At 55.2% G+C, this 20,204-nt stretch overlaps 1 protein-coding gene across 1 annotated transcript in view; it reads left to right on the forward strand.

Annotated features, from left to right (window-relative positions):
* The first annotated feature begins 6,255 nt into the window (after positions 1-6,255).
* Positions 6,256-20,204, forward strand: part of CYTH1 (cytohesin 1) — a 79,552-nt gene continuing 65,603 nt past the window's right edge. Inside the window, exon 1 of the mRNA XM_045085797.1 lies at positions 6,256-6,363. Within this exon, the coding sequence (XP_044941732.1) occupies positions 6,342-6,363 (22 nt within the window). The 5' untranslated portion in view covers positions 6,256-6,341. The remainder of the gene's footprint in view (positions 6,364-20,204) is intronic.

Below are 20,204 nucleotides of genomic sequence, written 5' to 3' on the forward strand. Positions count from 1 at the left end.
AAGGGTCCTGGATAACCGTGCGTCTGGCCTCTGCTGGGAAAACGGGCAGCCCACCCCCCGAGGACATCACTGGCTTGACATGCCGCAGGCACCGCTTCTTGGTGACGTGGTCTTCTCTGAGCCCAAGCCCCTGTCTGACCCTGTTTGTCTCACAAGTGAAATCATGCAGGCAGAGACCGGCGGGGACTGGAGCACCAGCCCCCATTTGAAGTGAGAGCCCGAATTGCGTGGCACGTGGCCAGCTGCCTTTTGGGCGGCGCGGGAGCCGCTGGTGACAGCTGGATACAATCAAGTTCCATTACAAACACATTTTAAGTGCCATTCACACGGAAGAAATTGCAAGCTTTAGCAAAATAAAATCTGGGGGTTTTCAAAGCAAGACAATGCCCCAAAATAAAATCTGGGGGTTTTCAAAGCAAGACAATGCCCCAATCTTGGCCTGCGTGAGCGATCTGGTTTGTGGTCTCCTCCGTGCGTGACGCACCCTTTCTCCCCCGGCGCACTGCCGCCCCCGAGAGCAGACCCAGGTTGCCGGGCAAGGCTCCGAGGCCAGCCGCCGGGCCCTCTGCCTTGTGTTGGTCGAGGATGCTGGCTCCAGTGCCTGCCTGTATCAGTACAGTTCTGCCTGCTCACCTGGGTTGGCTTTTTAAGATTTCAGTCACCCGTTGAAAGAGAGAGCGAGAACAAGAGAGCACAAGAAGCAGGGGGAGCAGCAGGCAGAGAGAGAAGGAAGCAGGCTCCCTGCTGAGCAGAGAGCCCGATGGGGGACTCCATCCCAGGACCCTGAGATCATGACCTGAGCCGAAGGCAGATGTTTAATGACTGAGCCACCCAGGTGCCCCTAAAATTTTTACCTTAAAAATTAATTTAGGAGCATCTGGGTGACTCAGTCGGTTAAGTGTGGGACTCCGTTTTGGCTTAGGTCATGATGTCAGAGTCCTGCGAGAGAGTCCGAGCTCAGCGGGGAGTCTCGCTCCTTCTCCCTCCCCCCACCCTGCTCTCTCTCAAATAAGTAAATCTTTAAAAATAAATAAATAAAATACATATATATTTGGTATATGGCATATAATTTTAAAGCTCTGTATTTCCCAGGGCCAGAGTTTTACATGCCGGTGCCCAAGCCTCTCCCCCAGATTGCCGTTTCATTCATATTAGTCCTAAAGAACTTGCCCCGCTCCCTCTGAAGGCTTGAGGACAGAATCCTCGCTTGCCTCTTCTAGCTCTCAGCGGGGGCTCCCCGGGGGCCCTTGGCTTGTGGCCGCATCCCTCCAAACTCTCCAACACCTTCCCACGACCTTGTCCTCTGCATGTGTCTGTGTCTTCGTTTCTGACAAAGCCATCCATCGTTGGATTTGGGCCACGCTAGTGACTTCATTTTAACTGGATCACATCTGTAAAGAACCGATTTCCAAATCAGATCACACAAGGTGCTGGGGATTAGGGTTTTGGGGGACACGATCCAACCCCTAGCAGTATGGAAGGGTTTGTCCCTCCCAGTCCTGTTTCTCTGGCGGTCAGCTCTCCCCCAGTGGCAGGCACAGGCAACCTCTGAGTGCCCAGATGCGAGGGTAGACGCCCCGTGAGGGCCGGGCTCTCCCAGCACCCTCTTCGTTACTGTGCCCCCAGCACCTCGAATGGTGCTTGGTACCGCGCAGGCTCCCCAACAAATATTTGTTGAATGGTGGAACATGCGAGTGCCCGTGTCTGTTACGAGTGCACATATTTTTATTACAAATGGAAATATACACTGCAGTCCTACCGTGCTTCCTTCACTTCGTACAGCTTGCGAATCCTCTTGTGTTGGTAAATACGGAAATCAGGCTCCGGAAATCAGCCTCCGTCTCTTTAAAGCCTGTGAATGTCCCTTTGTAATGAAAACATTGTAGCACAGTAACCTGCCCCCAGTTGAATACACACTGTTTGTGAAGAAGTTTGAAACACCACAGTATAAGCACAAGAAAAAAAAATTTCCTTATAATTGTAATTTTTGAGATTATTATGGAAGGAGGGGTTGGTAAGAGAGAAGAACCAGCTTTAAAAAGTTGTCAGCAGTGGGGTGCCTAGGTGGCTCAGAGGGCTAAGCCTCTGCCTTCGGCTCAGGTCATGATCCAAGGGTCCTGGGATCGAGCCCCGCATTGGGCTCTCTGTTCAGCAGGGAGCCTGCTTCTTCCTCTCCCTCTGCCTGCCTCTCTGCCTACTTGTGATCTCTGCCTGTCAAATAAATAAATAAAATCTTAAAAAAAAAAAAAAAAGTTGTCAGCGGACCAAGCCGCTGAGGACTGACCACAGGGAAACAAACGGCAGAAGTCCAAGGTTTTCTGGAGAAACAGCGACATGGGGAGGACATCTAGGTTGAACCGGTGGACCAGAGGGAGGCCCAGCTGGTCCAGGGGGGCGCGTTGCTCCTGGCTCTGCCTGGAGGCAGGCAGGGAGAGGACTTGGGTAGCCAGCAAAGCTGGATCCCGTGACTCGACCCTGCACGGTGAGCCTCAGTTTCCAAATCTGTGTCACAGGGATGACATCTAAGCCATCCCTCTGTGTCACCAATGTCATCTAATAGAGCGTCTTTGACCGTGACTCCAGGTCAGAAATCCTGTTACATCCTTGCGCGTGTTTACGCACAACCCAAACAAAAGCTGTCCTGTTCCATAGGATAGAGCGCTGATTTTTTAAAAATTGTACTCTGCCTTCATCAAACAAGGATTGTTTTCTCAGTCACTGGGAGTTGGGACCAGTAGTAGATCCAGGTTAAGGCAAAGGAACTTGTGAACAGTCGAGTACTGTGCTAATCGCAGTGATTAACTTTCACGGCAGGACCCCTCACTATTCCAAGGTGCTAGGTTTGGAAGTTCAGACAAAGTTTTGGTGTTGAGGGGCGCCTGGGTGGCTCAGTGGTTTAAGCCGCTGCCTTCGGCTCAGGTCACGATCTCAGGGTCCTGGGATCAAGTCCCATATCGGGCTCTCTGCTCAGCAAGGAGCCTGCTTCCGTCTCTCTCTCTCTGCCTGCCTCTCTCTCCATCTACTTGTCATCTCTCTCTGTCAAATAAATAAATAAAATCTTAAAAAAAAAAAAAAAAAAAAAAAGTTTAAAAAAAAAAAAAAAAAAAAAAAAAAAGTTTTGGTGTTGATAGTGGGACCCAATGGCTTTGCTTCCCCATGATAAAGAGTTAGGTGGCAGGGGAAGGCCCTGTTAGGAGAAGGCCCAGCTGGAGTGCCTTGAGTCCCCTGGTGACTCTGGCCTAACAGCCGGGAGGGGGCAGGTGGCAGGGAGATTGCGTGCTCCACTAGGGCGAAGGGAGATCACTCGGTCAAAGCCAGTGGACTCTGAGAGCATCGAAGTCCAGGCCAACCCAAAGGAAGTGTAGCCAGATCACTGAACACATACACACACACACACACACACACACACACACACAAAGGACGTGGGCACACTGGGGCCAGAACAGGACTCCCTGCTGTCACGTCCCCTGTGAAACTAGACCATCTGGCGAAATCAGGGAAGCCAAACCTCACAAATCCACCAGAATTGAACTTGGAGAAAGATAACATAACCTCTAAGGGAAGCATCTCATTTCTGAAATTATTTGAAAGAAAGGCGCGTGGGGGAAGTGCCTAAGGAAATAGGGACCATCTTCTTAGATTTTAGGGAGACAACAAGGTTCTCCACCGAAGGCTGGGTTGGTCAGTTTGTGAAATTAGAGACGGATGTTTGTGAATGAGCAGTTTTCTTAGAAGAGTGGGCCAGAGCTGACCCCCCAACAGGATGCAAAGATTAGGGCTCCTCGGGCTGATATGTCGAAATCCATCCCATCCAACAGAAATTCCCGTCAGCCGTGTATAAGTTGAGCGGAAGACCGGGACCAATCTAGCAACTTCAGAGATCACTTCTGGGCGGAAGCCTGGATTTTACTGGCAGAGGCTGCATTCTGTGGGCAGGAAAAGGTCAGGAGGGTTGAGCTCTTCGCCCGGGTCAGGAGGCTAATCAGAAGCACATCTGAAATAAAAGCACGGAGTTTCCTCATGGAAATTACTTTTCTTTGTTGCCTAGAACAATCGAGAAGTCCTGGGAGGCCTATCCTAGGGTTGGCCAATAATGAAACAGGCTGCCAAGAGGGGTCACACCTCCCCCTGGTGGAGATACTTCAGGACAGGTCCTGTCGGCTTCCAGACTTTGCCAAGGCCTGGGCTGAGCTCTCCCCCAGCAGCCCCAGGTCCAGCACAATGGAATCGGAGTGTGGTGGTCTGCTCCACCAGGAGGGGCTTGGACCATCCTGTGAGATGAGTGATCCTGAAGTCCCTTTCATCTGAGGTTCTGGTAATTTTTTTAATGAAAATTTTAAAAGATTTTATTTATTTATTTGAGAGAGCATGAGCAGGGAGCCTGACGTTGGACTCCATCCCAGGACTCGGGCATCATGACCTAAAGGGAAGGCAGATGCTTTACAGACTGAGCACCAAACCAGGAAAGAGCTTGTGCATCTGGGAGTAGCTAGAACAGTGACATTTTTCTTCCTTTTTCCAAATCAACAACAACAAAAATACATGCGTTTTAAAACAACCAAAAGTCACAGAAAAACCACGACAAAGTGAATACAGAATGAAAAGTAGGTCTCAACCTCCGTTTCTCCCAGTTGATTCCCATTTCTTGTGTCTCCTTCCTGGGAAAAGTGGTTTTGCACACAGCAACACATGTACGCAGCATTTGTATCCATCAGTGAATGTCTTAAAGTGGACACGTGTGAGGCAGTGCATTGGGGATTAGGAGACACTGAACTGTCTGTTGCAGTTGAGTGCTATCATTGTGGGCAAGCCGGTGCTCTCAGGAAGGAACACTTCCAGCAGGGAGGTCAGCCAGACAGGGCTGGACTGGGGACAGGAGGGCCCACAGGAAGGGCTCTTCACCTTCACCTCCCTTTGCGGACGGATCTCAAGCTGCAGAGTCAGTGGATCAACACGGAGTTCCTGAGGTCGTGCTCTGTGTCTGGCTGGGGAGTCACGAGTCCTTGGAAGGGGAGCTTGTGGGTTCTGGGGCTCTCATTCTGCCGCACTGGGCTTTTCCTTTTTGTGACAGAGAAAACAGCCTCCAAATTTCTTAGGGTCTCACTTGATCCCTTGTTTGTTCTTCTTTTTTTTTTTTTGCTGTCTTTTGAGCAATTCGTTTAAAAGGTCAGGTAGGAACACATTTCAGTGGGTGGGGTTTAGAGTGGTGGTGTTGGGAGAGTTGGGAGACCTCCAGAAGAGAGGGCCCTGCCGGGTCCTGTCTCAGCTCCACCTGCGCCCCGGCCCCTGCCCCCCCTTGGGCTTGCAGGACAGGCTCTCCCGCAGGGGACTTTCCAGTTGGTTCTGGTGTCCCCTCACGGGCTGACGCAAGCGGATGCTCTTTAAGGAGGACAGCCCGGGAGAGCAGAGGCCTCCAGCCTCCAGGAGCCGAGCCGCTGCCCGAGCTCGGCAAAGGGCCGCTCACTTCACCAGGGGCAGAGGGACAGACAAGCCTCGTGCAGCCAAAGGAAAAATGCCCAGAACAGTCTAGAGACGTGTGCATTCAGACAGGGTGAATCAGGGTCACGAAAACCCTGAAATGAGGGGAGTTGGGGCGGCTCCCTTTGAAACGTGATCCAGGACAATTCGGGGACTCGGGATGTCTCGCAGCGCAGAAGTAAATGAATTCAAACGCTCTGCGGCCTCTGGCCAAGGACCAGGCCCTCCCGGGCGAGCTGGGGCCGGCCTGACCTTCGAGGCTGACGTCAGCGAGGACCACCCTGCCCTTCAGCAGCCGGACGCGACCTTGGGCCCGTGGGCAGCCTCCCGCCGGGTGTGGGCAGGACCGCCCGCGCCGCCCTAGCGAAACCCGAAACGGGCGGGGCCCGCGGGAGCGAGAGGGGCGGGGCCTCGGCCCCTCGGGGGGCGGGGCCCGGCGGGCGCACGTGCGCAGGCGCGGCCTGGAGTAGGCGGTGTGCCCGGAGGTGCGCGCGCGTGGGCGGCGGGCGGGGCCTCGGGCTCCGGGGGCGGGTCCCGCGCGGACGCGCGTGCGCAGGCGCGGGCCTGCGGTTGGCGGCGTGCCGCGAGGTGCGCGCGCGTGGGCGGCAGGCGGGGCCTCAGGTCCGGTGGGCGGGGCCCGGGCGGCCGCGCGTGCGCAGGCGCGTGCGGGCGGCGGCCGCGTGCCGGGGCGCGCGCGGACGGCGGGCGGGGCGCCCCGAGGGTGGCGAGGGGCCGGCAGCGGCGGCGGCGGCGGCGGCGCGGGCCGGGGGCGGGGCTCCGAGCCGGGCCGAGGCGCGTGCGGCCGGCGCGGCGGGGCTCGAGAGGCGAGCGGCGGGGCCCGGCGCACCGTGCGGTGCCGCACCATGGAGGAGGACGACAGCTACGGTCAGTGCGGCCCGCGGCGCGGCGGAGCGGGCGCCCCTCCCGCGCTTCCTGCCGTGTCCGTCCCGGCGCCTGGGGCGGCTCCGGCGGCTGGCGCTTCGCGGGGCCGGCGTGCGGGACGCGAGCCCGGGGCGGCCGGCCGGGGCCGGGGCGGGGGCGCGGCGGGGAGACCGGGGCTCCGGACGGGGCGGGGGGCCGGGGGCCGCGCGGTGCCGCCCGAGCGCCCCGAGGCCCCGTCCGCGGCGCCCTAGTTTCGGGCCTCGGCGGGGTCCGCAAGTTGTGTCGGGGTCCGCGCCTTTGTTCGCGAGCGGGGGGCACGCACGGCGGGCGGCCCCGGAGCGCACGGGCTTCCCCCGCGGCGGCCGAGCGGCGGGCACCGGGGCGCTGTCGGGCGGGCGCTGCCCCGCCGCCGTCTCCCCGGCGAGCGGCTCCGGTACCCCCGGCCGCGCGCGGGGTCCCCAAGTTTGCTCCCCACGCCGCACGTGTCCCCCTCGACAGTTCCCGATCCCCCTGCTGCTGACCTTCTCCCCCGGACCGGTGGCCGGCTCGGGACGGCAGGCGTGCGGGGGGTCCTGGGAGATGCGTTTGGCGAATTTACCAACAATTTCGCGAGGGTTTGCGGAGGGCAGCGCGGACGGGGCGGGCTGCCGTGGGCTGTAGCGGCGGGGATGCCCCGCGGAGTCCAGCGGGCTCGCGTGGCTGCGGGGACCGCTCCCGGCGTGTCACTGGGGCGGGTCTTACTTCTGCTTGGGCGCAGGGAAGTCACTGTGGAGCTGCGGAGGGGGAAGAGGCGGCTGTGTGACCTGCAGCCTGACCCGGAGCGGGGTCCGGGGGAGCGTGCCGCTGCCCCCGAGACCCACGGGCAGCCTGAAGTGAGAGCGCCCCGGGACGGTGGCCGTCAGATGTCCCCTAGTCACCTTCCAAGTAAAAGCCTTCGTGCTGTCCTTTTGTGATTGGGAAAAATCCCCACCTCCGGGCTGGTCCCAGGGGGTTTCGTCCCCTCCGTCCCCTCCGTCCCCTCTCTCTGCACAGGAGAGGCCTCTCGGGGCTGTGCCCGCCGCTGTTTTGTCTGCCTCCTCTTGCTATTTAATCTGTCGGACCCCACGGTCCTGCCAGGCTTTCTTCTTGCCCTCTGCTGGCGTTTGTACCCACCGGGCGAGGCAGGAAGCTCTTGGTCTGTTCGCTTTTGATACAGTGGCTGCTTTGCCAACAGGCATGACACGCATTTGTACTTGGAGGGGGTGAATGGAAGCCGCTGCATTCGGTCCTAAGGCAGCTGTAATAGATTAGCACGAACGGGGCAGTGGCTCAGAACAGCATGTAAATATATGATCCTATAGTTTTGGGGGTGAGAAGTCCAAATGTGGTCTCACTGGGCTCAAGGTGTTTGCAGGGCTGTGTTCCTTTTTGGGGGGGTTCTAGGGAAGGATCTATTTCCTTGCCCTCTTCAAGTTCTGGAGGCCGCCTTCACTCTGTGGCCGGGCCACCTCCCATCGTCAGAGCTTTGTAATGACACTGGAGCCACCAGGGTGATCCAGCATAGCACCTTGGCTCTGCAGGGCTAATCCTGCTTTTGCCACATAGGATAACAGTTGTGGGTTCTGGAGATTAGGTGATGGTCGTCTCTGGAGGCCGATAGTCTGCTGACCACACACTAAAGATGAGAAAGAGGTTTATTCTTCCCCCTTATATAATTAAGAATGTCATCTTCTGTGTATTCTGGAGGAACCAAGAGGGCTCCCCACTCATAGCGTCCCCCACACAAAAAGTACCTAATACCTTAAGTTGGTCATACAAAGAACAAGATTCTCAGTTCTTCAGGGTTTCCCTTCATCTCCAGAGCTGTTTCCCTTGTAGGTTTTACAGTGGATCTGCGCCCAGGGCGAAGACAGCCATGCACCTAGCACTGTGTGGTGCACTGTGCAAGCACAGGGAATGCCTGTCCAGACGCTCCCTCAGAAGCTAGAACCTCTGTCGTGCCGTGAGGTAGCCTAGGACTGTTTGGAGCCATTTGGGGAGATGACTGATTTCCCAGCTGCCATTTTGGCCTAAAGGACTTTCGGAACAGAACTCTCATATAAGGGGCGCCTGGGTGGCTCAGTGGGTGAAGCCGCTGCCTTCGGCTCGGGTCATGGTCTCAGGGTCCTGGGATCGAGTCCCGCGTCGGGCTCTCTGCTTGGCAGGGAGCCTGCTTCCTCCTCTCTCTCTCTCTCTCTCTGCCTGCCTCTCTGCCTGCTTGTGATCTCTCTCTCTGTCAAATAAATAAATAAATAAATCTTTAAAAACAAAACAAAACAAAACTCTCATATAATATGCCAAAGAAAGAGAACGAGTTTTGAAGTTTTCCTGTTCCATTACAGAGAGTTTCAGAAACCACCAGAGCAGTCTTTCTGGACTGCAGAGTCTGGTGTTCTGTCCATCCGGCGGCTGCACCACTGAATTCGGAAGCCCTTCCTCCCGTGACACTCCTGTAATACCGAATCGTTTACCAGAGGTTCTTAACTCCCTCCCCAGGCAGGTACAGCGCGCTTCGTGCTGCCCGTGTGCTGTGACACACCAGACTGCGAAGACCTGGGGGGTGGGGCGCATGGGGACAGTTAAACGCAAGTCCTTTTCAAGCCTAGTTTTCTGAGAAAGATGTGGAATTAGTGATGTTCTAGAAGCTTAATTGACATTTGAAGAAAGATGTCCCTATTGCTTGTGGCTGGTGGAACTTGTCCCTGCAGTTTCTTTTTAAACACTGTGAAATAATTGGGACTTTTTTTTTTTTAAAGACTCCTGTAATCTTCTTAGGTCATGGTTCTTCCTGGACTTCACAGTTCTCTTTGCAGAAGGAAGAGGTATTTTTGCTTTCGTAGGGTACCCTGCCCGAGTAAAGACTCTGACCACTCCCCTCCGTGACTTCTGAACTTGAGCAGACATTTTTATCCCGCAGACTGCCTCTGGGGCCCTTGGGAGGTTTGTTTGGGGAAGTTTTTTTTTTTTGAAGATTTTATTTATTTGACACAGATCACAAGTACGCGGGGTGGGGTGGGGTGGGGGGGAAGCAGGCTCCCCGCTGAGCAGGGAGTCCCATGCAGGGCTCGATCCCAGGACCCTGAGACCATGACCTGAGCCGAAGGCAGAAGCTTAACTCACTGAGCCACCCAGGCACCCCAGTTTGGGGAAGTTTTTGTGAATGTGCATACTCGGAGGGTCCTTGGGTCACTTCTCTAAAGGTTCTGGCCCCGGGAACCGCTGGCGTCGTGCACCTCTCCGAGGACAGGCTGTGAGGCAGAGATGGGCAGGGCCATCGGCTGTGACCTGGAAGTCTCAATGGTGATGATTCTGCCTCACAAGTCCGACAAGATCAGCACATCTCTGAGCGTAGGTTCTTAAGGTCTTTGAACCTCCAGTGCTGTTTATGGCCTTCACTTCTTGAACACAGTTTCTGCTCCACTGGCGTTTTACGAGCTTCAGACTTACCCCTAGTCTGGACATGAGGGAGAACCGGCCTTTCAGAAGTGAGCTGCTCTGCGAGGGCGCGGAGATGTGGCTCTTAGCCAGGGCAAGGCTTCCGCACTCCGAAGATGAAAGGAGCTGCGGGCAGCGGCGGGCCCGGTGGCTGCTGCGGGCCCATGAGTGGGAGCCCGCCGCCTGCAGGCGAGCTGGGCTCTTTCATCTTCGCGCCTCCAGAACCAGCTTGGGGCCTGGTACTCCGCAGCTCCTGAGGGAATAATAGGCTGAACCAGGTTCCGTGTGGCAGAAGTTAATGTTCAGTGATTGAGCTTTTGTCTTCAGCTCTCCATCCCAAACAGAAACCAGAAGACTTCTGTACGTGTTTGCCCGAATGCCAAACCGATTTTCCGTGTTCTTCAACGATACCGACGTCTTTCATTGTTGTCGAATTCAGTTACACTCTTGGTGATTTGCTATTATGGAAAAGAATACCATTATGAAGTCAGGGTTTTCTTAGAAAATCTGGAACATAAGGTTACCATAATTATTCATCCTGTGGTCTTTAAGGTAGAGTTCCAGGGGTGATATTAACATGTCAGTGGGGTAAACATTTTTAGAATTCTTGGTGCGTGGTGCCAATTTGCTTTCCAAAAGGGCAGTACCCGTGTTCCTCGCTCCTAGCCATGTATGGGTTTACACGCTTGAGTGTCACTGTGGATATGCCGCGGTGAGGATTTGCATTTGAAAGCTTTTTTTTTTCTTTAACCCAACCTTATGGTTATAAAACGGCACCTCATTAAATGCACTGGTTGCCAGCTAGGTTGAAAAAAATTTATTTTGCGTATTTGTGTATTATGACCCGCCTGTTCGTGTGGGATGTTGGTTTCTTTATTTACTTGACTAAGATTAACTTTTTTTTTTAATGGCCTTGAACAAATCAAGTGACTGTTTCTCTCACTCTGATGTTTTCAGCATGGGAGACATACATACTCAGTGTGGCTGGGGTTGGGGTCAGATTTTGACCAATTGCGGTGGTCCTCTGTTTACCTCTCCGTAATTTTCCTCTTAACGATGGATGATCTTTAGCCTGTATTTTGTCTTCTGGGCAAGTGCAAATGTTTCCTTTAGAGGAGAAATTGTGAGTTAGGTAGCTCTTACTGGTCTCGGTTATACTGATCGGCGGGTCAGTCTGTGGGATCGGAAGGCACGTACCTGCCCGTCTCGAAATGCCGCACTTAGCAATCAGAAACAGTCTTTCCAAATAGATGATTTCGTATGTGTTTCATGCGTTGAAGATCAGGTAGTTCTACAGAAAGACCTGGAAGGAGCGTGCCTTCTGGTTTCAAGGTTGAGAGCTCACATATAGGTCACTCCGCCAGGGAGGAGGCGAGTGTGTGTGTGTGTGTGTGTGCGCGCGCATGCCTCTGGACAGTGAGGCGTAGGTTGGAGCTTCAGCTTGGAGTCCCCCGCCCCCTGCAGAGGCCTGTCCGCCCCTTTCCTGCTCACCCTCCCACATGAAAGGCTTGGACAGTAGGCTCCCGAAGACGAGCACGTTGCCTGAACCTGTCCGTTGGCTTTGTTGCCATACTGCTTCTTGATTGTCTAATTATTGTTGCTTAGTTTCAGTTGCAATAATAGAGGCATGGAGGAGGTGGAAAATTATTTAGAATGTTCAAGAAGTGAGTCCCACATCCTCTGAAACTGCTGGTAATGTTGTTTTGCTTCTCTTTCCGCATTGACTGAAGAAACGCAAGATGGGTTGTAGGGGGTTTTTGTGAGTCTTCGTTTTCCAGGATGGTGTCCGTGACAGCGTCTGTGTTTGTGGCGGGGAGGCGGTTATGAGCTGCTTTCTGTGCCGCCAGGCTCCTGTAAGGGTCAGGATGTGACCTTCCTTATCGGAGTCTTTTCCTGTTTTTCACTTTTTTTTTCCTTTTTTGAATCTTCAAGGTTTCTATTTCAGATGAGTGCTTTTCTCTGGCGCTGCTGCACTCCGTATTGTATATTGTAATTATTACGTTGGGTATGAATGATGGCGTTGGGGAGATGCTATTAAAAACTCGCTCCTCCTCAGTAGCGCCGTTGTGGGCCTGCTGTCGGCCGGCGGTGTGTCCGGCACACACCAGAACGTCCCCCGTCACTCTGCAGCACGCGGCCCCTCTTGTCGGGGATGCTTTGCGCCTGGAAGACAGATGTGGCGGCAGGCTGGGGGGGGCGAGGGTCAGAGTGGTTGTGGCAGGTGTGTGCGTGAAAACCCTGGGTGGGCAGGGGGCGCAGTGCTCCCTGGAGTTGGGGCGGGACTGATCGGACAGAGGACGTTTCCCAGACCTGGAGTTTGGAAGCGGAGTCGGTGCTAACTCGGTGAGTGTGGCAGAGCGGTGCAGTTCAGAGAGAGCCAGCCAGGGCCAGCGGGGAGGGGGCCCGGCTCCCCCGGGGAGCAGCCTGGCTCTCTGTACCTGGAGACTGGGAGGCCAGAGACAGGGTCTAGAGAGGAGGCCAGAATCCTGGAGGGCTTCTCTGTGTTTCCAGACACCAGTCTCTGAGCCATGAGAAGCCTGGGGGATTGAACTGGGGTATTTCATGATGATTATTTTACATTTTAGAAAGATCCCACTGCCTGGTGTGCTTCCTGAGGGCAGTGGGGAGACCCCTAGGGAGCTGTCGCAGCCGTCCCGGTGGGCTGGAGCGGACGGTAACTCCAAGACAAGTCCAGGGAAAGCATGGGACTGGTTACCAGCGTTTAGGGAGACACAGCACGTGGGAGATGAGCACGGCTCCAGGTGGTGCCAGGGTGCTGTCGCAGACGACACAGATGACGCAGATCACTGCCTGGGGAGGGTCTCCAGTTAAACGCAGGTGCTTGACTTTGGACACACTGAGTGGAGCGCGAGGGGTTTTAGAGACCGTCCCCTGAGGGAGGTCCGTTTAGATAGTCGGCTTTGTCGCTGGAACCCAAGAACTCAGCAGCACACGAGTGGGAGTGGAGCCCAGGGAAGTGGGGGGATCTCGTGCTGACCCAGAAGAGGGCCAGGGGTGTCATCCTGGGCACGGCACCTTGCCCCCCTGTTGGAGGGCTGGGCGGAGCCAGGTCTGCAGAGGAGGCCTCGCAGCCGGGGCCCTTTCAGATGAGCGGACCCTGGGCGGGCAGAGGGCGGCAGCTGGAGGGTGATGTGGGTTGGAGAGACTTGCTTTAATCTGGCGATGCTGTATGTCCTCACAGAGTCTCGTGGTTTTGTTTTTAAGTAGCGCTACCCCCAGTGTGGGGCTTGCACTCACGACCCCACAATCAAGAGCCACGCGTTCCACCAACTGAGCTGGCCAGGCCGCCTATAGACTTTTTTCAATAAACATTTTGAAAACTCTTTTGAGCCAGTCTTGAATTACAGACCGATTCACGGCGTGCTGCGAAGCTTGGGCAGGACGGGGCTCGTGTTCGTCCGTCTGTGGGGCCGCTCGAGCCAGCCACTGCCGGACACGTGCGCGTGTCCCCTGTTCGCTTCGGTTCCTTGAGGCTGCGCGCTGCCCTGGACCCAGCTTCCAGCAGCCCTGGCGGCGGAAACGAAGAGGGTGTTTGGAGGTCGAGCTGCCGTTCTGCATTTTCAACCCCCTGGGCGCTCCCCTTGACCTTCGTCACCATCTCAAGCCCTGCCTGTGTGGAGGTGCTCCCCCGCCTGTGTGGAGGTGCTCCCCCGCCTGTGTGGAGGTGCTCCCCCGCCTGTGTGGAGGTGCTCCCCCGCCTGTGTGGAGGTGCTCCCCCGCCTGTGTGGAGGTGCTCCCCCGCCTGTGTGGAGGTGCTCCCCGCCTGTGTGGAGGTGCTCCCCCGCCTGTGTGGAGGTGCTCCCCCGCCTGTGTGGAGGTGCTCCCCGCCTGTGTGGAGGTGCTCCCCCGCCTGTGTGGAGGTGCTCCCCCGCCTGTGTGGAGGTGCTCCCCCGCCTGTGTGGAGGTGCTCCCCGCCTGTGTGGAGGTGCTCCCCCGCCTGTGTGGAGGTGCTCCCCCGCCTGTGTGGAGGTGCTCTCCTGCCTCTCCGGTCAGCCCTCCCTCCACACTTCCCTTTCCTCTCTTTCTCGTTAGGGAACTTTTATTACTATTACCTCTCGCCGCGTTACCCAGGCTTGAAGAAACAGCCGATTCTGTTCTCTGCCTTTTGCTCTCTGTTTTCCGGTGGCCCCGGCAGCCCTCTGCTGGCTCAGTCCCCTTTTCATCATCTTCTTGGTGTCGGGGTGTTTGTGGGATGGTGAAGTGTGCGCCTGCTTTCAGGAAGCTCGTGGTGTGGGGAGTTGACGTGTCGGAGAGCTCCAAGAACATGCGACAGGTGCTCCGACAGATGTGAGCGGACACCCTGGGAGCCTGCGGCGATCCAGCTTTCACTCTGCTTTTGGGTGCGAGCTGCTTTGGGGGACACACCTGTCCCCGGGGTCAGATGCGACAGGAGGGTTCCCGCACACAGCGGCATCCGCGGTGCTCGTCCCTCCATGGGCGAGGGACAGGGTCAGCGTGCGACCCGCACGGGAAGCCAGGCCGCAGATACCCTGTCGCTTCTGCTGGGCCACCCGCTGCTCCTTATGTCAATTGTCTCTGATCCCTTCACTTTTCTGTACCCTGTCCGCTGTTCAGACGCTTTCTGAACTTTTTGTCTTTTCTCCCGGAATTAGGGCACAGAGTTCCGTGTCCTGGTAGTTCAGATATTTCGTGGTTAAGACCTGTGCTGGGGGTTATGAAGTGGATTGAGATTCAAAGAGCCCTTGTTAGTTTTAGGGTGGAAGTCGAAGGAGTTGGTGGACGGCACGGGAGAGGCCGTTCCTCCCCCCCCATCTGTCGGACGGTGCTGGCTTAGAGGCCAGCATTCCGTCTCAGGGCCTCTGGGGAACCAGGCCTGGTGGGATGGCGATGGGAGTGTCCCAGCCTGACCTCTGGGGCACCTGGGCAGGGGGACTCTCTTGAGAAAGCCGGTAAGCAGGGCAGGGTTAACCTTGGTCATCGCGCCCTTTGTGGGCCTGCACTGGAGCTGGCCTCAGCCCCTCGCAGGGACCCTGTCCTGCCACTTCCTTGTCTTTTTGCCCTTTGTGGTGACACATAACAGGCTACTGGAAAGCCAAGTTCGGCAGTGACAGGGAGAGGACTGCTGAAGAACAGTTTCTTCTGGGGAACGGCACAGTATCTCCCAGCATCTGCTAGCCGACACTCTGAGACTGCGGCCTCGGCTCCCGTCAGAGGAGAGGCTCGTGTTTGCACTGGGGCCTCATCCGGGGTCACTGAGGATGCTGACTCAGGACTTCAGCCCTGCAGCTTCTGAACACACCGGAGGCCCAGATTCCTGCCCTCCGTGTGCTGAGAACGCCGCTGCTTGCTGTGTCCGAAGGACTTCCGAAAGCCAGGTTTCGCCCAGCGGCTCCACGGGCCAGCTGTGGAAGCTCCTGCGAGGGGATCCCAGGATCCCAGGCGGCTTGGGGCACGCCTCCTCGTTTCCACTGGGGCCCCCCACTCTCCTGTCAGGGCCATGCCCCACGGTGATGGAGTTGGTGCACCGCTGCACCGTGTCCTGGGGGGATCTCCTCGGAGCTGAGCCTCTGGGTCAGGCACACCCTCTCCCCAGGCGGTCCTCCGTTCCCTGCGGGACTTGTCCTGATGTCAAGGGAGGGGCTCCTTCACTCTTCCGCCACTTGACAAAGACCTTAGTGATTTCCCTCTGTGTCCAGACAAAGCATGGAGGAAATGAAATTCTGAAAAGATTCTTAGGATTATAATGGGAAGATTATTTCGTGGATTTATAATAACCCAACAGAAATAGGGTTTCCACCCTAGACTTTGTGATCTCACTCTAGAAAACACCTCGGGCTCTGTCCGTGCTGTGCAGGGGAGGCTCCTCCGAGTCTGCTGACCTCAGAGAGGGCCCCCCCCCGCCCTGAGATCCGAACCCTCACACATCTACCCGCCTCCTGCACAGCCCATTCGCTCGGGGGCATCCGGCACCGGCCCCATCTGGGCCCTTTCTCTGGCTGTTCCCGGGGCTCAGGGGGCCTTCCGCCCCGACATCCTCATGGTCGCTGCCCTTGCCCACCGGCCTTGGCTCCAGTCCCCGCTCCCCCAGGGAGACTTGCCCAGTTGCCGTGCTCATGAGACCACCTGCGCGCCCCTCCCCAGGCTCCTCCCCACCCGTAGCACGTGTCACCTCCTGCCACTTAAGTTGGCTGCGCGCGCCTGGGCTCCAGCTTTGTGATCGCCACGACCCAGAGGCCCAGCGCCTGGCGGGTTGTAGGCTCTGTAGGAGTTTGTTGAAGGACTTGCTCCCTCTCCCCGTCCGTGTTTGAGGGGAGACGAAGGCCATTGACGTCGCTCCTGTCTGCTCCCGTCTCCCTTTCACCTCACGCGTTCTTTGGTTGTTTTGGGCTTTTTAATTTTTTTTTAAATTTTTTAAAATTTTTTAAAAAGATTTTATTTATTTATTTCGAAGGCAGAGATCACAAGTAGGCAGAGAGGCAGGCAGAGAGAGAGGAGGAAGCAGGCCTCCCGCTAAGCAGAGAGCCCCACACGGGGGCTCCACCTGAGCCCGGGATCACGACCTGAGCCGAAGGCAGAGGCTTTAACCCACTGAGCCACCCAGGCGCCCCTGGTGTTGGGCTTTATCTGGGGGCTTGGTTCCTCTGCCACTGGTCATGGCAGTAACCAGGTGGGACGCCCTTCACTGCTGACCTGCTGGGGGGGTCATGCGGACGCTTCCCGAGCGTTCAGAGGTTCCAGTACAAATCTTAGAAAAGGAATATTTAGATGAAATATAGGATTATTCTATTTTGGAAAGATGCATGTGGCAGAGAAATTCTTTAGGAGGGGCTGATCTGTTCCACGGTGAGGTGTTTTGTGGTGTGAGCTCACTCTTTTCCGGGAAGTGTTAAGGTATTTGACAGATGTTTGATAAGGATGAGACCTGGGTTGTTGATTTTCTTTTTTAATGATTAACAGGTCAGAAAAGCAGCTGGACGGAGTGGTAGGAAGCAGCTGGGACTTGAGATATGCCCTCCCTCACCGTTGAGCGATGGAGGGAGTGGCTGCACCCTGTTCTCCTCCTGTGCCTGCTCTAGTGGCTTTAAACGATACAAATTTCTTACGTTGCTTTTCCGGGGTTGCAAGTCTGGAATGGGTCTCTTCGGGGTGAAACCAGGGTGTCAGCAAAGGCGGATCTGTCTGGAATCTCCTGGAGACATCTCCTTGCCCTTTCCACCTTCCGGAGGCCACCTGCATCCCGTGGCTCCCGGCCCCTTCCTCCCCTTGTCAGTCACTGCGAAACTCGGTCCCAGGTCTCATCGCTCTGACACGGAGTCTCCTGCCTCCTCCTCCTCCTCCTCCTCCTCCACTTCTTCTTCCTCTTCCTCCTCTTCCACTTCCTCCTCCTCCTCCCTGTGAGACACTGGTGATCCCATGGGGCCCGCCAGATGACCCAGGAAAATCTCCCCACCTCCGGGCAGCTGAGTAGACTTTCATCACAGCTGCCTCAGTTCCCCTTTGCCGCGTGATTGAGCAGATCCCCTCGTTCCCGGGACTAGGATGTGGACATCTTTGGGGCCGTTGCTCTGCCAGCCACATCCACCGTAGTGCTCTTGTCCCTGGGATGCTCCTCGTACGGGCAGGCAGTTCCTTCCTGGGGAAATGTTCACGCGGACAGTAAGGATTACGGTCCTGGTGCAGACGTTGTCTAGTCTCGGTGAGCATTTCTGGGTTTCGAAGAGGATTCCTAATTCAAGGGTAGAGGAGAGTGTGTGCAAAGCAGCAGCTAGCTTTGACCTGTCCATCCTGTTTCTGCTCCTCAGCAATCCTGTTTGTCGTCAGATGACAAATCAGAACAAAGCACGTCTTCAGTCGGAAGGCCATGTTACGGCAGCCAGTTCTTAGGAATGTTTTTGCACTTTCTTTGAGACTAAGGAGAATTTTTATTGGTTCCAGGTAATGGAAACATCCCTGAACAATGGTGCTCGTTAGGAAAAAGGAGTTCATTATTCTTGACGGCCATGTCGGCATAACACGATGTGGGGGTTCTTTTCCCAGACAGCTGCCTTTTCCTCGAGTCGCCTGGCGGACATCTCCTCGTGTGGGGGAGGCAGGCGAGGTGCTCTTCCTCCCCCTCGCATCATGGCCAGGACTCACTTGGTTTAATTTCCACCCCCAGTAGACTGCAGGGATACAAAATTGAATTTTTGGCTAAATATTACTGTTCTTACTTAAGCTCCCATTTTCTTAAACATATAAATGTATTTATAGCGTTCTACAGAGGAGTTTAAACTTCTGCTTTAAAAAATTATGAAGATAACACATCTTTATATTAAAAACTCGATTGCTAGAGAAACGTACGTAATTTGAACTCACTTTTGACTTTTATTTATTTTTTTGACAGAGAGATCACAAGTAGGCGGAGAAACAGGCAGAGAGAGAGAGAGAGAGAGAGAGGAGGAAGCAGGCTCCCCGCTGAGCAGAGAGCCCGATGCGGGACTCGATCCCAGGACTCTGAGATCATGACCTGAGCCAAAGGCAGAGGCTTTAACCCACTGAGCCACCCAGGCGCCCTCACTTTTGACTTTTTAACGCGGTTTTTATAGGCCCTAGGCTGTTGGCACGGTGTTCGTTCTCTGTGTTATCCCCAAGGTCACCTCACCTAGCTCAGCCTGGAGCAGCGGGACTGAAGGAAACAGTCCCGGTGAGACTTGGTGGCACTTGGAGTAACAGAGACTCTCAGGATGGGTGACGGGAGCGCAGACGTGAGCCACAGCCTGGCTCTAGGAGTTAGAATGTGGGAGGCGCTAACTGTCCCATCAGGAGGGAGACGCTTCATTACACCGCTCTGTGTTGGCCTTACAGAGTAGCAGGTGCGTCTTTAAGAACAGGAGATCTGTGCTTACAGGCCTGGAGGACGGCTGTGTGATGCTGAGTGAAAACACAGGTTGCTCCTACGTGTCCTCTTTATTAAACATGTACCAGTTCACATTTGTATGTGCAGAGAAAACCTCAGGAACCTTTATAAGGATTCAAGGCAAGCCCCGTCCCCAGAACAGAACTGTGGACTGCGCTCAGGGTGGCGGGGGAAGGGGAATGGGCGGGTGCAGCTCCCCGAGTTTCACGGGTGAGCGTGGAAGGTGAGAGGAGTAGGTCTCTGGTCTCCTTGGCATCGGGAAAATGACAGTGGCCTAATGCTTGCATTGGGATGAATTTGATTTTAAGAAGTGACGCCGTCAGACTTGGGTGCTATCTGTAGAACGGGAAAGGTAGGCTCGTGGTGCCTTGCGTGTGGAATTACGTTTTAGTTCTGTTTAAAAATCTTAGGGTTTGTGGAGTAATGGGATTTTTGTTTGTCTTAGGAGACGTCATTTAAACTAGTAGAGTGTCGCTACATTCGTTGTTAAACTGCAAAATCCTAACTGTTTGGATAAGAGACTGGGGTTAAAACATCAGTGGTTTTAAAAAAATGGAATTAAAATCTTTCCTGAATTTTTGGCTCTCAGACATCTGAACTTGTAATTACAGTTGTGTTCCAGATGGACATTTTTTTTTAACATTTTAATTTTTTTAAGGAATCTCTGTACCTGACGTGGGGCTTGAACTTATGACTCTGAGATCAAGCGTTGCATGCTCCTATGAGCCAGCCAGGCGCCCCAGATGGAGACCCTTTATGGTTGGAGTAGTCAAGTGTCCTACAAAGATAAACACTCAAGTGCTTTGTTTAATCTCTCTGCAGTCTGTAATCTAGGAAATTGGGATTAGTGTGGTGGCTCCCATACCTGACTAATCTACAGACTCTGTGTGAGGTTTTTTTTTTTTTTTAAGAAAGCAGTTTTTGGGGCGCCTGGGTGACTCAGTGGGTTAAGCCTCTGCCTTTGTCTTGGGTCATGATCTCGGGGTCCTGGGATCAAGCCCCACATCAGGCTCTCTGCTCGGCGGGGAGCCTGCTTCCCCCTCTCTGTCTGTCTGCCTCTCTGCCTACTTGTGGTCTCTCTCTCTGTCAAATAAATCAAGCAAGCAAGCAGTGTTTTCCTGGAGCCCCACTCTGGCCATACCTGCTGAATTGGGATCTTCCAGGGTAGGATCCGGGAAGGAGCAAGTGAACACACACGCACATGTACACACACCCACGTGCACACGCACGCGCACACGTTCAGAGTTTCTGAATTCGAGGAGCTCAGGTGCGGAAGAGCCCCTTGCTCAGGAGCGCCGCAGCTCCTCCCACCCCCAGCCTGGGGCCACGCGGCATGGCCCTGGCTTGGGCTGGTGTGCCAGGGGTGGATCTCGTCATTTCCCACGTTGGTTGTTGAACCGACAATGTGAGGAGTTGTGAGGAGTTGTGTGTCGTTGTGTGCTCAGGGTTGTGAGAAGTGCTGGCTGAGTGTAGTGTGTCTCTGGCTGGAACCTCTGATGGACGTGGTTTTGTT

This window comes from Mustela putorius, unplaced genomic scaffold, assembly GCF_011764305.1.
Source record: "Mustela putorius furo isolate JIRA1106 unplaced genomic scaffold, ASM1176430v1.1 tig00000873_pilon_pilon_pilon, whole genome shotgun sequence".
In the NCBI taxonomy this organism is placed as follows: Eukaryota; Metazoa; Chordata; class Mammalia; order Carnivora; family Mustelidae; genus Mustela; species Mustela putorius.